The 22902-nt window shown below is 52.4% G+C and overlaps 1 protein-coding gene across 8 annotated transcripts in view; it reads right to left on the bottom strand.

Moving 5' to 3' along the window:
- The window catches only part of Ass1 (argininosuccinate synthase 1), a 49105-nt gene that overhangs the window by 11010 nt on the left and 15193 nt on the right, over positions 1–22902 (bottom strand). For all 8 annotated transcript variants that reach the window (XR_013108502.1, XR_013108504.1, XR_013108503.1 and 5 more), the window contains 7 exons: positions 22092–22148; positions 20127–20201; positions 16467–16537; positions 15777–15807; positions 10972–11062; positions 8249–8333; positions 7620–7684 (listed from right to left, as the gene is read on the bottom strand). Coding sequence is in view for 2 of the 8 variants with exons in the window: in XM_034494981.2 (XP_034350872.1) it covers positions 7620–7684; positions 8249–8333; positions 10972–11062; positions 15777–15807; positions 16467–16537; positions 20127–20201; positions 22092–22148 (475 nt within the window). In the remaining 6 variants the exon portion in view is untranslated. The remainder of the gene's footprint in view (positions 1–7619; positions 7685–8248; positions 8334–10971; positions 11063–15776; positions 15808–16466; positions 16538–20126; positions 20202–22091; positions 22149–22902) is intronic.

The following is a 22902-nucleotide window of genomic DNA, read 5'->3' as shown; positions in this document are numbered from 1 at the left end:
CACACATGCATGGACATGCGAGTACACACATGGCGTGGGCAGCTCTATTTCTCCAGAGATTGCTGGGGTTGCTTGGGGCTTGAGCACTGGCTCCACTGTACAGATGGGGAAGCTGAGCCCTTGAAAAATGGCTGGACAGAGAGGAGATAAAATCCAGGCTCCTGGATTCCTGATGGATGTGGCCGGCTGTCTTGTGAGTTAGCTGGCCACAGAGGGCAAAGCCCAGGCTGGTGAAAGGCACTTGGTCAAGTCCTTTCCAGTCATCTCACCTAGCCGACCTATTTCCGGTCATCTCATCTAGCCCGCCTATTTGCAACCTAACCTGCTTAGGCCAAAGGTCTCCAAAGTGACAGAGTGGCCCTGGCTGAGCTGTCTACCAGAGGAAGGTTCCCTCAGCAGTACCATGCTACATCTGAGGCACAGAGGCACCCAGAGGCAGGATTGTGTTTGTCCTGGTACTGGGCTCTGTTCTGGTGTGGAAGGGCAGGAGCAATGCCATCCCCAGAATTTGATCCAAAAGCTTCCTTTCTGCCTGCTGCATGATGCTGAGGAGACTGGTTTTCAGTTGTCCTGGCAACTCCCCACAGTCTTTCCACAATAAAGCTTAAAAAACAGCCATGGGGTGGTGGTGGCGCACGCCTTTAATCCTAGCACTTAGGAGGCAGAGGCAGGTGGATCTCTGAGTTTGAGGCCAGCCTGGTCTGGACTGCCAAGACCACACAGAGAAACAAACAAACAAAACAAATGCAACCAACCAACCAAAACTCAGAAGACTGCACACCTGTACAAAAGGCCTGTGTGTGACTTAGCAATGGTGGCATGCTAGCCAGTCTGGAAGAAGCTCATAGTCTACCAAGCACTGAGGAGGCCAAGGAAAGAGGAACAGGTATTTAAGGTTAACCTGGGCTCCGTAACCAGACCGTACCTCACAGACAAGAACCAGAGCTGGGGCTGGGACTCTCTTGTACAGTGCTTGCCTAATACGCCTGAGGGCCTAGCCCTGGGTTCCAGCCCAGCACTGTATAAACTGGTGTCCATTCGGCCTTGTAAAAAATTAAATTAATTTTGATTATTGTGCATGCATGTGTGTGTGTGTGTGCGCGCGCACATACATGTATGTGAGTGTGTATAGAAACCAGACTTTCCAGAATTGACTTTTCTTCTACCTTCATGTGCATTTTGGGAATTGAACTTACACTGTGAGCACTTAATATGCAACGAGCCATCTAGCTGGCTGGTTTTTTATCTTTAAGGTCTGGGAAAATCAGAAGGAAAAGATCTTTTAGGACCAAAACTATCTGTATTCTCCAAGGGGTGGCCAACCTGATACTCAATATATGCGGACAGAGGCCTAGCACATAGAAACCATGGCTCAGGTCCTGCTGAGGGTGACAGGGAGGTCCCTTGTCAACCCTTGGCACCCCTCAGCAGTCCTTAGGTCTCTAAACTGAGCCAACAGTCAATTGTACAGACAGGAAGACTGAGTCTACGAAGTAGTGACTTGCCCATGCTACCATGCCAGGGCAAACAGGACCAGCATCTGGGTTCCCAGTCTTGGCTCCAGGTTTCCTCTCAGGGCCTTGCTCTGTTGAGTTGGCACTCATCAGAATATAAGAACGCACTCAGGTGCAGGGGCTCAGGCAACACGTCCAGGTAAAAGCTACCCCAGGGCTGGGATGCCTTGTCATGTAAAATGACTGCTATGCAAGCACGGAGAGCTGAGTTCAGATCCCCAGAGCCCACAGAAAAGTTGGTTGTTGTAACCCTAACCCTAGTGCTGGGAGGGCAACAGGAGGAGCCCTGGAGTTCAGTTACTAGTCTGTCTAGCCAAACCAGCAAGCTCCAGGTTTAATGAGAGACTCTCTCTCTCTCTCTCTCTCTCTCTCTCTCTCTCTCTCGTCTCTCTCTCTCTCTCTCTCACACACACTCAACTGTATATACACATATATATGTATATATACACATACACACAGTGTCCCTCTCTCTCCCTATCTATCTATCTATCTATCTATCGTCTATCTATCTATCTGAAAGAGAAAACATATGCACCCCAAAACACATATGAACATATACATACAAATAACACACACACACCCCTGTCCCATCTTACTTATGAGGCCGACATTCTAGGCATCCTTCTCCACCATCCAGAATCTACCTGCAGACTCCCACCACACCCCTGAGTCCTCAAGTTTGTGCACAAGGCCCGCGGCCTCATCACTCCAAAAAAAATCCAGATGGAGGCAGTGACAGGCAGGGTGACTCAGAAAAGTCATGGCTGACAGCCTGAGGGTAGGGACCCGGGCCTCAGCAGGAAGAGCAGGTCCTGGTAGCAATGGCTGTGCTGGAGGCTGCCTGGGTTAGAGAACACGACAGTGTCTAAAAACAACTAGTGCACCGTAATAACAGAGGAAAACACATCGGTAGGCACTTGCCTAGTACACACTCTGGGCTCAGTTCTCAGTTCTGAGATGCCCGCCCCCAACACACAATTCCAGGAACCTTATAAACCGGATGTCCTGTTCTATACCTGTAATCCCAGGACTCAGGAGGCTTGGAGGTAAAGGCCAGAGGACCCGGAGTTCAGGCCAGCCTGCCTTACCTGAGATTCTGTCTCAAAGCCAAAGCAAAGCAAAGCAAAGCAAAGCAAAGCAAAGCAAAGCAAAGCAAAGCAAAGCAAAGCAAAGCAAACCAAACCAAACCAAACCAAACCAAACCAAACCAAACCAAACCTAAAACCCAACAATACTCGGGAGGCAGAGGCAGGTGGAACTCTGAGTTTGAAATCAGCCTGGTCTATAGAGTGAGTTCCTGCAGGCTGTCCTTATACTGCTGTAGATAGTGGTGGCAGCATCCCACTTTGACTCCTAGAGACTCAGGTGTCCTCTCTGCATTTCTCTCCTTCCCAAGCTAGCTGGGGACACAGCCAAGCTGTCTGTACAGAGCTGGAATTGGAACCAGAAGTCTTAACCACTTGATGTTGCATCTGGCTTGACTACATGGCCTTGGTCCCTCCCAGCATCCTCTCAGAGCCCCCGACAGGGAAAAACAGGAAGTTGCTATGTGACTGTGGATTTTACATGTTAACCTCTGACATGGGTCCTGAGAGCAAGCATCTCCATTCCAACCTGTCCTGGCACCCTCAGAGAAACACAGAGAGAAACTGCAGGGTCAACCCCAGGAGTCCAGAGAGAGGAGAACACAGGTGGTATCTAGGGTTCCAGAAAGAGCCACTCGTTGTCCAAGGCCTGCCAGCTACTGCCATTGCAGATATCCCCTGGGAAAATGAGGCTGGCAGCACCAGCAGCTAAGAGTGGGCAGAAGTGCAGGTGGAAGCCGTCTCCTCTAGCACTCTCCTCTGCACCAGCCCAAGGTCGTCAGCGGCTGCTGGAAGGTCACAGGCTTACAGCAAAGTCCCAGCCAAGAGACATGAGTACAGTCAATATTCCTGATCCCATCTCAGGTGGTGTTAAAGTTAATTGTGACTGATCAGAAAGGGCTTGTTTTTAGCTCTCTCTCTCTCTCTCTCTCTCTCTCTCTCTCTCTCTCTTTCTGTGTGTGTGTGTGTGTATTTTAAAGCTCTCCCCTCTCTTGGCAGGGGTAGGGGTACAGATAATTTCTCTGTAGTTCTGAAAAAAAAATCAGTGACAGAAACCCAATTCTAAAAGACTGGATTTGGGGCTTTTGACAGTCAGTACACAAAGTACCGAGCAAAGAGGGGGAAATGACAGCTGAGCCCGTGCGGCTGTGGAACAGACAACAGACATCTTCAGAGTGACACGCACCGCGGCTCCAAGTGTCTATTTTCATCTCCCGTGTTTACGGGAAAGACAGAGGTGTCAGCAGCCCTCTGTGGAGCTGCTTCAATCACACCCTAATTACCACTAGGAAAGGGAGGGGGTGGCTGGGGAGGCCGAGGAGCTGCGGTGTGGGAGGGGGACAGTGGACCATGAGGAAGAGGTGGGGACTACACAGCTGCGGAGGCTCAAATTCTTCTCATCCGTTGCCAAGATTGCCGGTTGGGCTGAGAAATTTGGTAAAAATGAGTAGACTCTACCAAGCCCACAGGAGTCAGGCTAGAGGTTAGGGTGGACCCGAGGCTCGGGCATTCAGGAGAAGGGGTTTGGGAAGATGGACAAGTAGAGGGATGGTAGAGGATAGATTGACTGGAGCCCCAGGGCTCCTTTCTTAGGTACCAGGACCAAGGCTGGAGGTGGTTGCCATGGTGATGAGAGGCAAGTCAGAGTGGGAGTCTAAGCCATCCTCTAGGCTTTTGTGCCCAGGTGGTGCGTCCTGTGGATCAGGTTGGGTGTGATCAGCCATGCCTGCCTGCCACCCCAGTCTTCTGCTTCACAGGTCTCCCCTTGCTGCCCATCTGTAAGGTTCTACTGGAGCACGGCTTCTGGGAGAGCTGGGCAGGAGTGCAGAAAGACTAGATAAAAGGGCAAGCATGCTGCTCTCCGGAAAATGAAGTTCAGGGGGCAAGTGGAAGAGAGAATGGGAAGATGGAAGACAGAAGGGAAGATAAGAAATCGGACCGGGATTGGCGTGTGGAATTGGGGGGGGGAGGGCAGTGAGGGGAGGAACGAGCAGAATGGGGAAAGGAGCGTGGGTGAGCAGCCATAGAGGAAGGACAGAGAAGAGTGAGGTAAAGAACACAGGCAGGAAGGACAGACACAGCCTTGAGGCTCCTTCCTAGACTCCCTACTCTTCTTCCTCCTCTTCCTGCTCCCCTTCCCCTTCCTCTTCCTCCTCCTCAGGCTCCTCCCCACTGATTTCATTCACTCCACTTAATTAGCCCCCCACCCCCCGCTGGAGTTAAGAAGGGGATGTGATATTGAGGATGTGAACAGCCACAATGCAGTCCAGCCAGTCCAGCCAGAGTCCCTCAGACTCTGACCCTGTGGTTCCCCACAAGGGCCTGCCCTGCCAGCCAGGCCACCCAGACCCAGGGTGTGGATGCTGCTCACCTCCCTATGCTCTTGCTCCCCCCCCACCCACCCCAGAAGAAAAAAAATAAGCTCTTAATGAATGCCAATTACCAGCTTTGTAAAATCAATACAAATGTCCTTTCCACCACATACACCAAGGTCTGGAGAACGCCAGCCCTGCCCTCAACAGAATCATCAATTACCAGCGCCTGTACCCATTCGACTAATACACTCCTCAAGGGAAGTCCATAGCACCTTCATTAGCCATCTGGTTTTGCCTTCTCACACATGCTTGGAGTGTAGAAATAAAGACAGGGTACCCTAAAACTACCAAGCACGAAACCAGGCAAGTGTAAACTCCTGGAGAGATCTCCTAGGCTTCCATTTGAAGATTAGTGTTTCAGAGACAGAAAGCAACCCGTCTAAGACTACACAGCAATTTCCTCCCCAAGACTGTAAAATCCTGTGTTTTTAGGGACAGCTACCCACAATATCTAGATAGAGTTGAGGACTGAGCTCCAGGTGGGTGACAAGGAGCCGGTGGGGGCACACTTAGCTTCAGGCTGTGGGTCTTCTAGGGACCTCAGTCAGGAGGGTAGTCTACCTCCAAGACACAGCACCCCAACCCATTCACTGGTGGGGAAGTAAAAGCTCAGGAGGGTTGATTCTCAGTGGAGATGGAATCAGGATCAGGCTGGGTGCCAAAGCCTTGGCCTTCAACAGGTCTGCAGAGACCCAGCACCAGGCCAGCTGGGGACGTCCTACCGCCCCCTCTCTCCGTCATACATTCAGCCAGCTGGGAACTGTCCACTGCCTCCTTCTCCAGGCTGTCCTCCCTGATTAGTGCAGTCTCAGCTTTTATCATTACCTGTTATCTCTTTGCACTCATTTTGCCCCTTCAACCAGCAGGGTCGGGTCTGGTCAGCTCTTATCTTCCCAGTAAAGGAAATGGCAGTGTCTGCCAGCTGTGCCAAGCCGCCTCTGGACTCAGCAGGACAGTGCACAGACAATCCGCCGCCAGCATGGGAAGGATATTGGTGTGTGACATTCCCAAGTAGCTCTGTACCCCAGAGGGCCTAAGGCTGGCTGCCTTTGTGCTCACCCAGAACTCCCCCAGGGACTGGAGCACTCCCACAGAACCTGTTCATACTATCATGCTTGGGTCTGAACCTGGATCTGTCCACCTCCACAGTCCAGGCTCCTGGGACTTCTCCCTATGTCCACTGGACAGATGACCATCAATCGGAGTCCTGCCTGCAACTTGCAGTGAGTTTTTACCCCTTCAGGGCCTTAGTTTCCCCATCTGTAAAGCGAGGTGCTACTTTCTCCCAAGGCCCCTTGAGCTGCCTTGGAGGAATTCCTTTGTGTAGCTTCCAAGGGCAGGTGGAGACAAAGGGACATTTAATCAGATGTTAAATAGGTAAGAGACAAAGGTAGGCTGGGAATGAAAGGAGACACTCATTAGCATATTGTTCTTTACAAGGCCTTCTCAAGAGAGCTGCAGTTGTGCAGATTCTCACGGGTGATCAATGTGAGAAGAGGAAACCTCAGGGATAAGCAACTACAGCTCCGCCCAACCCCCCAACTATCAGAGGCAAGACCCAGGACACAGTAGGGGAAACTGAGGCCCACAGATCACCAGTTGGAGATCCCAGGCCAGGGTCTGGGATCTGTATCTTGTCTCACAGCTGACAGCTGCTGCCGAACGTCAGCTCTCTTGGGACATAGGATCTAAATTTTAAAATCTCCCCAAGGACCAAGACCGGGACTGAACCTTGGCCTGGTTTTATTGGGCTGTTATTGTCTCCATTAACCATGGGGCACAGTGATTTGAAGCCCCTATCCACGTCACTGATATTTAAACATTCAGGTGCCCCAGCCAAGGGCCCTAACTGCCAAAATTATGGGAGTACCTTAAAAACACCACATCTTTGATCACACACACACACACACACACACACACACACACACACACACACGACTGGCAGGGACCTGGGATGGAGACGCTCAATGGATAGGGAAAGTGAAGAGAAAGAGGGTGTAAGATGGTAAGTGACCCAGGATTGGCTGGGAGTCATGGGAAAACAGAGGCAGGTACCTGGCTAGGGATCAATTCTTCATAGCCCTGGGACCAACTCAACTCTATCTCCAAGCCAAGAAGGGGATCAGATGGCCCCATGGCCCCATGGTGGCAACCTAGACCAGTCAAGTGGCAGGCATGCCACAGAAAGGTAGGGCCTATCTGTCTCTAGCAAAACAGCTTTGGAGACATGGTTGGATTGGCCTGGCTGGCTCAGGGTTCTTGTGTGCAGCTCACAGCGCCCTCCCTGGCAGGACTCCCGCTGTACTGCATGCCTGGTGCTACAGAAGTGCCTTAATGACCACGAAATTGGCCCTGCATGGTCCGCCTCTTAACCTGACTGGCCCGCCCGAGACACAAGACAGCCTGACCTCCTGGCCGACCCCTCTCCCAGACCCCTCCCAACACCAGAGACTCCTCTCACAGCACCCTGAGAAGTCAGGGCAAAGGCCACAGTTCACACTTCATCCCCAGTCCTCTCTCACTTCATCGGGGTGTTAAGAGAAAGCAATGGGAAGCCAAGGTGACCTGGGGTAAAAGGTGACATCAGGTGGTACAGGAGCTTCGGAGGTGCCTAAACCGGCTCCCCCGGGGTGGAACCCACTTACCCCGGGACTTCATTCCAATGAAGCGGTTCTCCACGATGTCAATGCGACCCACTCCGTGCTTGCCCCTGAAAAAGAACCGGTCACTTGGACTCAGGTGCTGCCATAAGGCTTGGGGACAGAGGCCACCCATTGAGCAGGTGCCTTTCTTTGGCTTGGCTGAAGATCTACCTACGGGCAGACTGACTGTCTCAGACTCTATGACTGAGAACACCTGAACCAGGAAAACAGGCCCAAGTGGACAGGTGGGTAACCTCAGGCCCCGAGAGGACAATTGTCCGGGTCATTCTGGGTGTTCCGCCGGCTACATCTATACTGGGACTTGCTTGGCCCCCACTGAGGACTTATCTTTCTTTGTCCCAATGCCTGGCTCAGTCAAAGGCCTACAGCCCCAGCTGGACCGACCATTAGAAGGTAGTAGCCTAGGAACTTTTGTCTTCATGGTTTGTGGATTTAAACCAATATCAATGCCAAACCAATACCCTCGGCCCAGGGCACTCTATGTCTACAGAGCCAAACTGCCAGACCTCCAGGTCATGAACTTCAGCTGTGACCATTAGCCATACAGGTCTAGGCCTGAGCTTGCTCGAGGTGGCAGTCCCCAGGAGCCCGGGCAGTCTGTGGACACTCACGCAACTTCATTCAGGTACATGAAGAGGTCCAAGGAGGTGCTGTGGGTAGTGCCATCTTTGATGTTGGTCACCTTCACAGGGACCCCTGGGGCAGAAAGAGAGGACAGTGGGCCTCTAGGCTGGGGCTCAGCAGAGCAGCCTGTGCCCACCACCCCACCCTCTCCCTCCACCCACATCGCCTTAAATGGATGTGACAGACATGGAGTCGGAATGACTCCTTCAAAGCCCTGTGCTGGGGGGGGAGAGAAGGGGCGAGAAAGCCCCCCCAGAATGAAAGAAGAAAATGCAATAAAAACGCTCGCCCCCTCCCTCCCATTCTCTCTGCCCCTTTAGCATTTAGGGGCTGTGAAATTGGAACCAGGCCCTGAACTAATTGAATTTCACGCTTCGCCATTGTCTTACCAGTGAGCACCTTCTGTCCCCACCAGCTACCCAGGGGCCGCCTGGCCGAGGTACAGCCAGACCCTATGAGTACGCACAGGCGTGTGTGCAAGCGCGCGCATGCACACACAGACACACACAGACACACACAGACACACACACACACACACACACACACACACACACACACACACTTCCAAATCTAAGTAGCTCTCTGCTACGCTGGCCAGGTGGATGTAAACCTCTTGGCCCCAACCTTGTCCCCTAGGCCTTCAGAAAGCCACCTGATGGATGAGCTGGGGTGATGTCCGCTCCAGCAGATATACTTGAATTCTGGGATGTGTTGTCTGGGGTGGCAGGAGGGAGACAGCAGAGGCTCGGCCATTCCCTGGCCGAGTCGAGGGGGGTGGTGGGGAGGGGGCAGTGGGTGGGTTTGGGGTTGACTTTGAATTGCAAGGGGCACTTTCTCGAGCGGTGTGAAATGGGTAATAAATGTATTAGTGCGCTAACAAGAGAGCCGTAACAGTGACAAAGAAAAGCTGTTCAAAGTTGGCGGCTAATCCCCCACCCATCTGCCTGGCTCATTACCATGTAGCGAGCCATCGGGTGCCAATCAGGGCTCAATAGCGGCTTTGGAGTCTTTATTAGCCAGGCGCCGTTTTGGAGGGGCTCCGCTCAGGGCGCTGACAGCCTCACCATTCTTAACCCCCATTTCCAGGGGTTTTATAACTTGGTTGTAAATTGCTATTAAATGTAAGTCTGCCCAATAATGAACCTTAAGCCCCCTCACCACCCCCTACCCCTCGCCTCTCTCTTTCTCTCCTTCCTCGGCCCTATTATCACCCAACGCTGGGGCCTTGGATGGGGCCTGCCCGGGAGGAGAGGTTGACATTGTTGGTGCTGCCGCCGGAGAAAGCCTCTTAGCTTTTAAAATAGTTAATAATTAGATTAAAACTTCAAATAAATTAACTAGAGAGTGAATGAGGAGTAGGCTAGGGAGGGTGCCTCCTCCCTCTTTTCAGATAGCCGTCTCTTCTTCAACTCTGCCTGGGGCTACCCTGTGCCTCTAAGGCAGGCTGTTGGAGGCTTGTGCCTGGGACCCTCTGCCACCTCCAGCTTACCTCCCACCCTCTGCCCTCTCAGCTCCCAGGGGTTTGAGAGCCTCGTGGGAGAAGCCTGTGGTGTGGCCTGGCCCATCCTACCATCTGCTCAAGTAAAGCTCCGGGGAGGCCCCTTGCTCCCAACAGAGGGCTTGAGAGGGGACCCAAGACTTCTACTATGTCTAAGGTCCCACCAAGGTCTCCTGGGTAATGTGACATGTATATTGACACAGCTAAAGACAACCCTGGCAGGTGGGACAGTCCCTTGGGAGAGGCTGTGGGCAGAAGGCCTATACTGGTACCTCATCCTTACTGTAGTCACAAGTGATGCTGGGTACCTGCAAACAGCCTTGTCACAGCCTCTTTTACAGGCATGCACACCTCAGCCCCAGAAAGGTGAATTTACACAAGATCACAGCAGCCAGGGGATGCCTGGGGCTGATCTCCAGCCTCCTCCCTCCCGCCATCACCCTGCCTTCCAATTCTGAGGTACATTGGAGAGTGTCTGAGAGCATCAGAGCCCCTCTTGCTGTGCTACTTTGTGGATGGCTCGCTTCCCGCCTACGTCTGTCCTGCCTCATGCCTCCTCTTGCTCCTACCAGGTACCATCTCTCTCTCAGGAAGCCTGCTTGGGAGTATCTTCTCCTTATTCTCCACACGCTCTCTCAGTTGGGTTCTAGACCTATCACCAGTCATGACTATGCCCAATTTCTTCCTCTAGGACAAGAGAGAGGAACCAGAGGGGCAGCAACAAAAAGTCTAGGTTACTGGAGACCCCAGACAGCTAAGTTAGGGTGAGCCAAGCTTTATGAGTAGAGTCTTCAGAGTCCCTAAAGTCAGCTTTGCCACTACTAAGCACTTTCTGGTGGCAGCATCTGGTTGGATGCCCTCCCCACAGACCTCCTTCAACACTAGGAAAGTAACAGGTTCCCCCCACCCCCAACCCCAGTTTATAAATGGGGAAACTGAGGTTCAAGGAAGTAGAGAATGACTTTCGCAAAGCCAGCTACTTTGTGACAGAAAGGTTCTCCACCAAGATCCAGTGTTAGCAAGTGGCACTGCAGCCTAGGAACCCCTCCTCCTAAGATTGGAGGCTCACACTGTTGGAACTTTCAAAGCCCCTGACTATGCTCCAGCTTCCAGCAATGCAAGGAGTTAGAGGGCATGGGCTCACGAAGGCAGAAGAGTGGAGCTGGGACCCTTGAAGCCCACCCCTTTCATTCTTGATAGGTGAACACATACCTTTTTTGAATTCTATCTCAAGGACATCTGGGCTGTTGGGTGCTTTGGCTGGGTCCTGAGTTTTTGTATAGAGACCTGGCGGTGCTTGGTTCTAAAACAGAAAGAAATAGGACTTGGGACATTGTGAACACACCAAGCTTCCTACCTCCTGCAGGTAACTGACCCTCCCTGCCCCTGTCTAAGACCACTGGCCCCTGGCACTTCCCCATCAGCAGGTTCCAGTGGACTCCCTGCTCGCAGCCAGCCCAGCCTGCCAGAGGCCCGAGAAACAAAGGGCTCAAGAAATCAGACAATTTTTCCCCTCAACTTGATCTCATCTTTTTCTTTGCCGCCCCCACAGCTGGAGGCAGAATAGCAGGAGAGAAACAAGTCAGGCAGGAAAGAGTGACTTCCACAGGGCTGCAGTCCACAGGCTTCCCGGGAACTGCACGCATGCACACACACTCGCGTCCGTGCCTGGAATTGGGGTTTATTCCGCACTGACCGAAAAGCTAATGACTGTGTGTGACCCCAGCAGGTGCTCTAGCGGGCCGAGCCGTCCTGGGGTCCCTGAGGTTAATACTCACGGGAAGAAAAGAGAAGAACAAAGCAAAAACCATTTGAAAACACATCAACCTTTATGTATATTTTTCCTTGGGTGCGTTAGAAAATGGGCCTCTCTTCCTTAGGCAGAGGCGGAGGGGCTGCTCACTGCCCAAGACGATCTCAAAATTCCCTCGCCTCTAGAGGCTCCAGCTCCCCCTGAACCCAAGCCTGGAGCCTGGATACTCGCCACCATTAGGAGTGTCTGGGCCTGCCTGCTCAAGTTCGTCCCAGGGGCATCCTGTACCCAGCTGTTCTGTCCACCTGCTGCCGGCTGGGGACCGCAGCCTTTTCATCCCAAAGAGAGTTCATTCATACACCACTGCTCATTTTGGAGATCCAAGCAGCCCTGCCTTCTAGGAACAAATGCTGCTGTCCCATCTGTGGGGGCAGAGTTGGAGGCTGTAGGGAGGCACTGTGGTTGACTGCTGAGTTCTGTATAAGCTGTGCTCTACCCTGCCCACTGCAAATACTCCTGGCCACCCAGCACATGGGAGCGGAAATCACAAGGCCTCAACAACTGTGGTGAATTCTGCTGTGTTGTCTCACAGACAGGGTTTCGTGGAACCTTAGTTGGCCTTGAACTTCTGATCTTCCTGGCTGCAGGATTCCTACCACAGCAGCTACTGTTAGGATGATGGAAAATATCCCTAAACCAGATGTCAGGCTGTGCTGCTTTCAGGAAGAGGTTGTACTTCTCTGAGGCTCAGTTTCAGCCTAGGGAAAGGATATGTAGTCTTGACTGTCTTACAGTTGAGATGTTAAGCAAGGCCTGGTATGAATGGCCACTCGCTGTGAAGATGGAGAATCAGCCTGGTGATGGACATTGTGTCTCTCTCTAGAAGGGGCCACAGGAAGTACCTAGGCCCACTTATGTACTGTGGATCTTTTACCCACGAGCTTAGCGCCGGAGTGACCAACAGCCCGACTTCCCTGGACCCTCCTGGATTTTACACAAGAAGTATCATATTTCAAGAATCCTTGGTGCCACACACAGTGGTAAAGTTTACAGTTCCTACTCTTCTACAGAACTCCAAGAGATGCTGGGCTGGCAGCCACACCCCCTAAAGTGCTATCTGAGTGGTGGACACACAGAGTGGCCTTAAAGACAGACCCAAGGAGGTGTGAAGGGTTCTTAAGAAACACCCCCAGCAAGAGACCTCCAGGAACCAGAGGGAAAGTATGGCCCAGAGAAGTGGCTGGTCCACATCACACCTTCACCCTCTTTCCTGCATCTCTTGCTGCTTCCCAGCTGCTATGGCAACCTGGGCTGAGAAACAGTTAAGATGCCATTGCTGACTGTCAAACCATTCATCATGGAGCAGACTTCAGACAAATTCCACGTTCCCAGACCCGCTCCAAGCAGTGCAAAGGCCGACATTCCTTGGGTATAAAGAGATCTGAAACTGGGATTAGGGTGACTAGTACAGAACTTTAGTCACTTCCTGCCTACCCAGCGCTCCCCATGCCGGCTTAAGTCAAACCTTCTAACCCTCCTCTCCTCCCCTATGCCCGACTATATTGACTGTCGCCACTTCGGTTTTGAACCTGTCCTTTCTCAGGCCATACTCCAAGCAATAGAGGAAGGGTGCCTTGGGAAGGGGACAAGAGACAGGAGTCCTCTGACAGGACAAGTTCACACACTCTACAGCAGTAGTCGGGTCTGGGGTGGGCAGCTGATAGCCTGAATTCTGTCAAATAGAAATAAGATGATGTTCACTTTGCATTCTGAGCTTGCTCGGTGCCTGCCTTCTTTTTTAACTCTCCCTCCTAAAAGCTTGGTTCAAATGACAAATAGTTCGTGGCTGAGTATCTGGTGCCATTTATCCACCCCAGCAGGAGGGCTCACTTCCAATGTCATCTGGGTAGTATGGGGGAAGAGAGAGAGAGAGAGAGAGAGAGAGAGAGAGAGAGAGAGAGAGAGAGAGAGATGGCAGTTGGGGTTGGGCAGCAAAAGAAAGCATGAAACAGGGCCCGCGAAGGAGGGATTGCGGCAAATGGCCCATGAACTAACCCGTGATGTAGAGGCATGATGAATGTGGGGATGGCTTATTCACCCATCAGCTATGGCGGCCGGCGGCTGAATGAACCCTTTCACTGTGGGCCGTATGAAGTTAAAGCAAGTAAATTTCTATCTTTCTCCGTGTTAGCTGCCTCATTGCCCTTCAATCAGCCCCGGCAGAGGCAGAAAATGGCTCAGCCATCTGCCTCAAACCCTCCCTTCCGCAGACCTCGGGTCTTTTTGAGGGAGGGGGAAAGGGCCCCTGGAAGCTCTCAGTGCTCCTCCCCAAGGGTGGGGGAGGGCTGGGGGCGCTGCATGGAGCAGGGCATCGGGGTGCTCTAGGATGGGGAAAGGCCTCTACGGTCCCCTGGCCTATGTAGAGGGAGTGGCTGGGACTCTGGGTGTCTCTCAGCCACAAGGCTGTTGCATCTTCATTGCTACCCCGCCTAGCCTGTTCCTACCTGCTTGATGAGGGGAGACTGGCTGGAGGGTGTAAGGCAGTGAGAAGCAGAGTTTTGGGGTTCTGATATAGGGTGCTACCTCTGGGTGCCAAGCCCTGGTGGTGACAGTACCCTGGGTACAGACATGCTAGCCCAGGAACCCAGATCTTTCTTTCCACAGTGATGTGGTAATCACAGCACGTCTCAGGCCCCTAGCTGCTCCAGTGGCTTCAGCTCTGCTTCCCCAGTTCTGAGGTGCCCAATCTGGGAGTGTCGCTTCTCTAGTGAGGATAACGCCACAGGCTGCCCAGAGAGGGCGGAGGAGTTTTTTTCCCCAGTGTACCTGGCCAACAGGAGCCTGGCCTGAAAGTACCTAGAACTGCTTGCTCAGTTCTGGGCCCCCCTCGGTGTGACTGACTGGCTAATGAGGAGTGGTTGGCCTGAGTGTCATGGGGTCAGCAGAGCATGAACTGGAAAAACCTGTGGCCAGCAGGCAGCAGCCCCATGGACCCATCAGTCTCCAGGGGAGCGGTGGGGGCAAGGACACCAGCTCTCCCTGGTGACAAGTGTGGGCTCAGGGATGCGACTGCCTCTGCACCGATACCCAGTTCCTATAGCGGGATAGGTGAATGGAGCTCTGAGTAAATCCAGAACACTTAATTTTAACTGTAGCCTGAAGAGAAAGCGAGACCCTGCCTCAGACTTTGTCCAATGCCATGCTAAGCACTTTCTCTTTCTTCCTTTGTGCAAGATCAGACAGGATGGATGCCCGTGGGAAGGTATGGCGGAGGGTGGATGTAGGGAACAGGGCACTGAGAGGCCCAGCTTCAGTTCTTGCTCAGCAGCTGCCAGAGGGATGAGTCACCGTGCTGCCTCAGTTTCCCCAACTATAAAATGAGACTGTTGTTGCCAGTCAGAATCCAATGAAACCAAAGTAGGAAAATGTCAGAGCCAGGTCTGGGGAGTCAGGTGGCCATCAGTGACTGCTGGGTAGGAATGGTGTTGCCAGGGTAGGGAATTCAGGGATGGGGTCAGGAGGGTAAACCTGGGCAAGAGGGTACCCTGGGACCTTGGTATGAGGCTTCTGACCTAAAATGCCTGGACAATTCTCCTCTAGCTGGTCTTCTGATCCCCTAGGCCCAGATGCCCAAATTCTCCAATGTCTTTCAAGCAGACTAACCCACGCCCAAAGCAGCCACCCAGGGTGTGGGGCTGGGCCAGGAAAAGTGCAGTCATTCCCTTGGGGACAAAGAGATTTTTCTCCTCCCATGATAGTCTCCGTCCTGCCTCCCCCTACTTCCCACAGGCACAAGGAGACAACGAAGCCCCCTGGAGAGAGAAACCTTAAAGTTTGAAATGCGTCTGTGGGCCCATCCTGGCCAACGCAGGAGGCTGCCAACTGGCACCATGGGTCATCCAGCGCCTGCCCATAGCTGGTGGCATAAGCTGAGCCCTCCCACAAGTGCCTCATCTGCTTAATCACTTCTTTATTGTCTTCCAATCACACTTTCTCTCTGCCTCCCTAAAATGGTTCCTTCCACCATTCATCTCTACAGCAATTAGGAAAAGAACATCAGGGAAAGGGGTGGGGGGAGGAAGGAGGGAGCCGGCGCACAGCACGGAGTGCGCAGGCAGAGTAGCCCGTGGTGGGGGAGTTTGAGAGAACAGAATGCATAGTTCCTCCAGCCCCTTGTGAAATTTCAAATTAGGCCTCCCATAGTCAGATAGCATGAGCACAGAGGACTACCATAGGCAGCTGGTTCCCAGGAAAAGTGGCTTACCTTGGGGTTTTCCAGGATTCCAGCTTCGTAACTGTAGAAGAGAGGTGAGTTGAGTATACAGAATAATATCATGTATGCTGACACCATCCTGTGGGTGGGCCACAAGTCCAGTCTGCCTTTTCCCTCTGCCAAAGCACCTGCTCCCAACCCTACTGAGAACATTCTGAGCCACCCCAGTTAGCTGTGGGGACTGCAGATTGCAAGGAAGAGCTGGGTCCCATCAGTCTTGTGGGTGCAGCCCTGGGCCTCCACACATGGGGCTTCTGCCTCCAACACTCATCCCAGGCAGGTCCTTTTTTAACCTTGAGGATGCTATTTCCCCTCTGAGAAGTTGTCCCCAGTACCCCAGGAAACAGGCCTGCCAGCTCATTGTGTAGGGCTTGCCTGCACACAGGAGGGGAAAGGCCAAACTCAAGCTCAGGAACAAAGGGGCTGTGCTTTCTCTTTCAGTTTATTTTTATTTTATGGGTAGGAGTGTTTGCCTGCATGTATGTCTGCGTGTATGTCTGGGTACCACGTGTGTGCAGTGCCAATGGAGGCCAGCAGAGGGCACTGGATCCCCTGCAGTTACAGATGGCTGTGAGCCACCATGTGGTTGCTGGGAATCAAACCCAGGTGCTCTGGAAGAGCAGCAGCCAGTGCTTTTAACCACTGGATCGTCTCCTCAGTACCAGCAGGGGTTGGACCTACCTGATGTGCATAAGGTTCTCATCCATACTCCAGGGGCTCTTGGGCGTGACAGGGATGGGGATTCCATGTTGCTACAGGTGAAGGCAAAATGAACAGAGTGAGGTGCCTGGAAGGGCACATGAAGGTCATTCATGCTCCACTGCCTGGGACCCCTCAAGGTGACAGTTAGCCCCCAACTCTGGTCTCCTCTCCTCTCCTCTCCTCTCCTCTCCTCTCCTCTCCTCTCCTCTCCTCTCCTCTCCTCTCCTCTCCACTCCTCTCCTCTCCTCAGGCTACCTAGGAGGAAGGAAGGGGCTTAACCACTAGAGGTGCCCTCCTTAGTCACAAGACAGCAGAATGCAGGCTGACCTTGGAGTTTCTTCCAGATTTCATGAACCTATACTCCCAGGATGCCTAGAAGCTCTTAGGGGCAGATACTGGCTAAGCATGTCTTGGCACCTACAATTGATACCCACCATTTCCTAAGAGCCGGGGAGCTATAACAGCCTAAATGTCTACTGTGTAGCCACAAGTGGACCACAGAGGCTTCTGTCCTGAGCCTGCAGTGCTTCGTGTGGACCAGAGGAAAGGAGGAATATTTATAGACGCCTCCACTGTAGGGTTATCTCCTGGAGCTATGCTCTAAGCCATGCAATCAGCAGTGCAGATCTTAAGGAGGTAGACACAGAGCCCCCCCCCCAGTTGTGGCTTGAGACTGTTCAACTGCCAAATGGTCCTCACCATTGCTGAAGGTGTCCAGATGCCAGGCCAGGTAGTGGCTGGCCACCCTTGAAGGTTATCTTGCTCAGTTTCCAGGGGAAGGAGGTGGCCGTTCTTGTCACCCTTGAGCACAGGCACCTCACTGTAACTCTGATTAAACTCTGACCTTTAAGCTCAGGAAGTAGGCCCAGCTCAGTGGCCAGACAGTGTCTCTCAGGCCCTTCAGGCCTGTGGTTACAGTGGGAACCTTCTACTGGTACCATTCTGGGACTGTCTCTCTGGGGTAGGTTTGAACATCCTGCTCACAGGCTGGTACTTAATTTTCTAGACCTCTCCTCTAGAGGAGGGGTGGGGCGAGTCCTTCATTATAGTCCCAAGTTTAAAGCAATGCTGAAAGAAAAGAGGGCAAGCTCCTTGGGTTGTTCTTTCAGCTAAATGTAAAAAACAAAACAAAACAAAACAAAACAAAAACAAAAACAGAAAAGCAATGTTGGGCAGCTCACGTGGGAACCCAGCACTTAGGAGGCTGAGGCAGGAAGATTACTTTGAATTTGATGTCAGTTCAGTCTGTGTGGTGAGTCCCTCACTTGGGACAGAGTGAGACCAAGTCTCAAAACAAACAAAACACCACCACCCACCACAACAAAGCCACAGTCGCCCCTGAAGTTTTTGTCATTTGACTTAAACAGTACAGGCAATCAGAACATCCTTTAGTCCCTAGATGCTCAGTGCTAAGGGACGTGAGTCCCCCAAATCTACCCAGAGCCAATGTCCACACTTGTTCTGCGCTCTCCACATGGAACTGACAGCCAGGCTGGGGCTGGGACTTTGCAAGACAGTGCTCATGACAGCTGAGGCCTTGCTGATGGGCAGCTGAGGAAGAAGAGCAGCTGGCCAGGTCCCTGGAGCTTTTGTTTTTGGGGGTGGTGTGGGATCCCTACCCTCTCTCTCAGTTGGGCTCCATCCCAGAGCATGGGGAGGGGAGTGGAAGAAGGCAGGGAAGAGGGGGCAGTGGACACGCTCAGCAGAGCCACAGATGCCCCAGAGATGCCAACTAGTGCAGATTACAGAACCCTACTTGATTCTTTGTCCTGAGCTTCCCAACCCCAAAGACTCCCAGGGCAACTAGGAACAGAAAACACCTGCTAGCCAGTGAGGAGGGGCAGGTGGGGAGAGTGGAGGTGGGGGGCAGGTGGGGAAGTGGGGGTAGGCACTGTTCCAGCGCCCACCTTGAACCCTGGTTTAGCACTGGTTACCTTTAGTACTGATTTTTTTGAGGTCAAACGCAGGGACACACCCACATTAAGAGAGTGTTGACTCTCCAGCCTTCTTTCTGTTTTGAGACAAGACTTCACTGATTGACCTAGGCATACCCTGAACTCGAGATCCTCCTGCCTCAGCTTTCTGAGGCCTGGGACTGTACGTCCGAAAGCTTAGGATGTTTCTGTTTCTAATTACTTGTAATAATGATGATAGGATAGTTTCAAGCCAAGGGTGGTGGTCTGGGGAGGGACAGGAGCCAAGCAGAGGTTTCCTGTGCCTCCAGAGTACCCTTTGACCCTGGCTACTTAACGGTTTGAAAGCAGAGATTTTTCAAAGCCCCATTGATTTTTCCCTCATCTGTCTCAGATCTTGCCTGGCTGTGAGTTTCACACAAAGCCGCCAGGCTGCTTGGCTCTCCTGGTCATTTCTGGGGTGGGCGGTTGCTTTTTGGCTAGATATGCTAACATTTTTTTTTCCATAGCCCCAACCTGAACCTAACTCCCAGGAAGAGGGTAGGGAGACACATTCTTCCCTGATAAACTTTTCCTGTTCCTTCTTCTCAGAATAATAATTAATAATAATGATGATAATCAGCCATGCTGGGAAAAGCCAGGGCCGCTGTGTAGTGGGGCTGGGGGCTGGGAGGTACCACGCAGCCTCAGGTCGGCCAGGCCCCTGCTTCCAACTGGACCAGTGAAGGGGTGGGGCCAAGCACAGGGCTTGTAATTCATTATCCCTAAGGATGGGGCCTGCTTCATATTCTTCTTCATCAAGGAGACAAGGGGGGAGGAAAAAGAGGCCTCGCCAGCCTCCACTCCCTTAATAGCACCACTATTTGCCGATTTGTTTGGCAACATATGGGTTTGCTCTTGTAAACTTGACTCTTAATAATAAAACAACAGATGGTGGAGGAGTCTTTCCTCCCAGCACTGGGGGGGGGGGGGGGCAAATGGGATGCTGGCGGCTGGGGCAGGGCTGCGTTCCCTGCAGCCCGTGTTCCCCCGCAGCGTCCCCTACCACGCGGCACCTTGGCTGCAGGGAGCTTGCACAGCCAGCCCCAGCGACTGCTATTTAAAAACCTGAGCAATTTTCTGGTGTGTGCACCGACTTGCTTTTCCCCCTGTCTGATTGATTGAGGCTGTTTGTCAAGTGCTGCCATCGAGTCGCTAAAAAGAAAGGTGCCCTGGGGAGCAGCTAAGGATCTTGATGTAAAACTTCTAATATGTTTTATTGCAACTTGTATTTCAAAAAAAAAAAAAAAAAAAAAAAAAAAGGCAGGCGCCACAAAAGGCTTTGTCGCTTTGTCTGACATTGGCCTGGGAGCTTCTACTTGCTCCAGGGAAAGCACTGGGGGACAGTTAGTAGCCAGGTAATTGAGGTGCAGAGAACAGCTTCTCTGCTCAGGGTCTCCCTTCCTGGCAGTCCCCTGGGGGCCCACACCTAAACACTACAGAAGTGACGTGAAGTGACATGAAGGATTCCTATTTCCCTTAGAACAAGAACAGGCAGCCCAGTGCCTCCCAGCTCAGCAAACTGGGGTCACCTCAGAGATGCTCGCCTAAGGAATGGAGCACACATCTATCTACAAGGCCTATACGGGGGACAGATGCTTTGGGAAGAGGTTCTATCTTGTATCATATGGGATCAGTTTGGCCTTATGCCACTGGTTCCAAAAGCCCCACAGAAGCAGAGACATACCTTTGCATATTCCATCAAATCATTTCGGCCCTTGAACCGGTTGTAAAACTCAGGCATCCTCCAGGGGGCAATGACCTGGAGACAGGACAAAGGGGTCAGAACATCAGAAAGTCCAGACACACACACACACACACACACACACACACACACACACACACCCCTTTGGGGGGTGGGTAAAGAGTTCCCTTCTGTGTCCCTCAGAAGGTTTAACCCATGGGGGAGTGGTTAAGGAGACTAAGGAAACACTATTGGGGTGTAGAAAGGCCTGTGTTCTATGATCTAATAGCTGTGCATCATTCCCAGCCTCAGTTTGTCCAGCTGAGACCTGTCTGAAGGAGGTGAGCTTCCTGGTTCAATGACCCTTGGTAAACTGAACTGCGGTGAGAGAGAGCTTCCTTTGCCGGAGGTCCCCCCTTTTGTTCGGAGAGGGAGGTGACTGAGGAAGAGTTCCAGCCACACTTACTCCACTGAGGCCCTGCTAGGGGCAGGTCCTTGAGAAGCTGAACGCAGCGGATCATCCAGTGCAATGTCATTGGTGTGGTGGACACTGTGGGGTGTGGTGGTACTCGGACACACGCTTCTCAACCCCCCAGTCCCAACACAGCACCTTTTAGTCAGGCCCAGCCCTGAGAGCATTCCACATTTGGCTGGGTTCCCAGGGACCAACTAGCTGGGGCCCCTGCCCCTAGGCCACCACAGCCCCTGGCTTGGCCTCTGTAAATGAAGACCCAGAGAATAGTTACCCCAGCCTCTACAAGTGGCTGTGGGAACTAGAAGCAGAGGTAGAAGGAGGGGCTCTGCCAGAGGCCCCGCACGATGCTACAAGATGCTACTGTGTTGGGCGCCTTTGGAGGCCTGGCCTGCAGGGGTCAAATGTATCAGAACTCATTACCGCTCACTTCCAGGCCAGCTCCGTCCCCAGGCTGGGGACAGCTGGCAGTGCATGCAAGGGACAGGGAAAGGCATGCCACAGAGAGGAAGAAGCCCAGGGGCCTGGAAAAGGATTAGGTCTCCTGGGGTTACCAAGGAGCTCAAATTGAGGCTTCGTAATGCAGATGCAGCCACAGCCAAAAAGACTGGGACTGGAGCATCAGTACCAAAAGACATAAATAAATCCCTCTTTAGCAGTTTGGGAAATGCCAATTCCATGTTAGATAACTTTTTGGATACATGGGGTTCAATAAAACATTAAATGATTATGTTACCCAATCTCTCTCTTTCTCCTTGTTTTTTGAGATAGGATCTTATCTGGCCTGGAACTCACTATATAGACAAGGCTGTCCTTTAACTCATAGTGAGTTACCTTCCTCTACCTCCTGACTGCTAGAATTAAAGGTGTGTATCATTATGCCCAGTTTTTAGTGTTTTTTTTTTTTTTTTTAAATTAAAGCAACTAGAAAAGTCAGCATGTTCCCTGGCAACTGCCTCTGTGGCCTGACACTTAGTTAACACTGAAGCAATGAATGAGGGAAGAAATGAATAAATGAATGCAGAAGTAGACAGAGGCCCTGGACCAGTCAGGTTGCAGGGTCAAGGGTGACCGGAGGCAACAGGCTGGTCCATACTCACATGTACACCACAGAGGACATGCCAAAGGCAGGGACAGTCAATTACTGAGACCCTGAAGAAGAGTCTGAGACATGGAAGGGGGCATCCACAAACATCCAGAAAGAGATCAGAATGCAGCAAGAGACTGAATCTCAAGTTGTTCTGGCCTCACCTAGGGAGTATCAAAGATACCAATGTCCCCCCACCCCCGGGCACCCAGATGGCCCCTCTAGGAGGAGAGAGTGCCTAGGAAGACTGTGGCCTTCCTGGAGACTGCCACCACCTCCTGTCTGCTGGTGTTCTTTAGGAGCCATGGGCACCATGGGGTGACCCAGAGAAGAGTCAGGGACCTTGCCCATGTCACTGGGTTTCCGTGTTCTGCTTGCACAGACCACCAGGAGAGAAGCAACCTCTTACCTTAATCTGGGGTGCCAACGAGTAGCAGGTGAGCTCGAAGCGGACCTGGTCGTTCCCCTGGAATAGAGGATAAGGGTTTATTGGAGTTACAGGATGGATCAAAGATGGAGGACAAACGGCAGAGGGCTTTCTTCTCCTCCCATGTGTCAGCCCCTGACATGTGTTATCTTGTTTAAAGGACAGAGACCAAAGAAGCAGATCCTGCTCCATGGGACGGTCAAGGACTGGAACCCGGGGCATTCCCTGACCAGAGCTTCACCAAGCGGCACTCAGCACGCATGAGCTACAATGCTCTGTCCACATGTATATGGTTGGAGGAAGGCTAGTACACTAGATGGCACTGAGGCAGTGCCTGAACCAGGTTCCGGCTGACAGCAAAGCACACGCACATAAAGAGACCTGTCTGTGAGGGTGTGCACTGTTGGAGGTGTGGCGTGTGCATGTGTGCACAGTCCAGGGCGTGCACGTAAGAGTGTGCTTCCTCTGGGGTTGGAGACCTGAATTACAGAGACTCCAAATAGGAAAACATGAGCCCCTCAGCTGCCCCGACCACAGGCTTTGATCTACACCCACAAAGTGGTAATTCTCCCTAGGTCTCAGTTTCCCCAACTCTATACTGGTTATTGGGGGGTGGGGAGCAGAACTAAGTGACCTAGAAGGGCCTTTTGCTTTCAGCCTCTCTCTGCACAAACAGGAGACTGAGGCCCAGAAGAGTCATGCAGATAAGGCAAGCAGATGAGTGCTCCCCCTGAGGCAGGGCCAGACCCCCAGCCACGGGGCCTCGGCACCCTTGGACAAGTCTCATAGTCTG

This window comes from Arvicanthis niloticus, chromosome 2 (assembly GCF_011762505.2).
Source record: "Arvicanthis niloticus isolate mArvNil1 chromosome 2, mArvNil1.pat.X, whole genome shotgun sequence".
Classification (NCBI taxonomy): Eukaryota; Metazoa; Chordata; class Mammalia; order Rodentia; family Muridae; genus Arvicanthis; species Arvicanthis niloticus.
The sequence above is the reverse complement of the archived record's forward strand: the minus strand, read 5'-3'. Positions and strand labels throughout refer to the sequence as shown.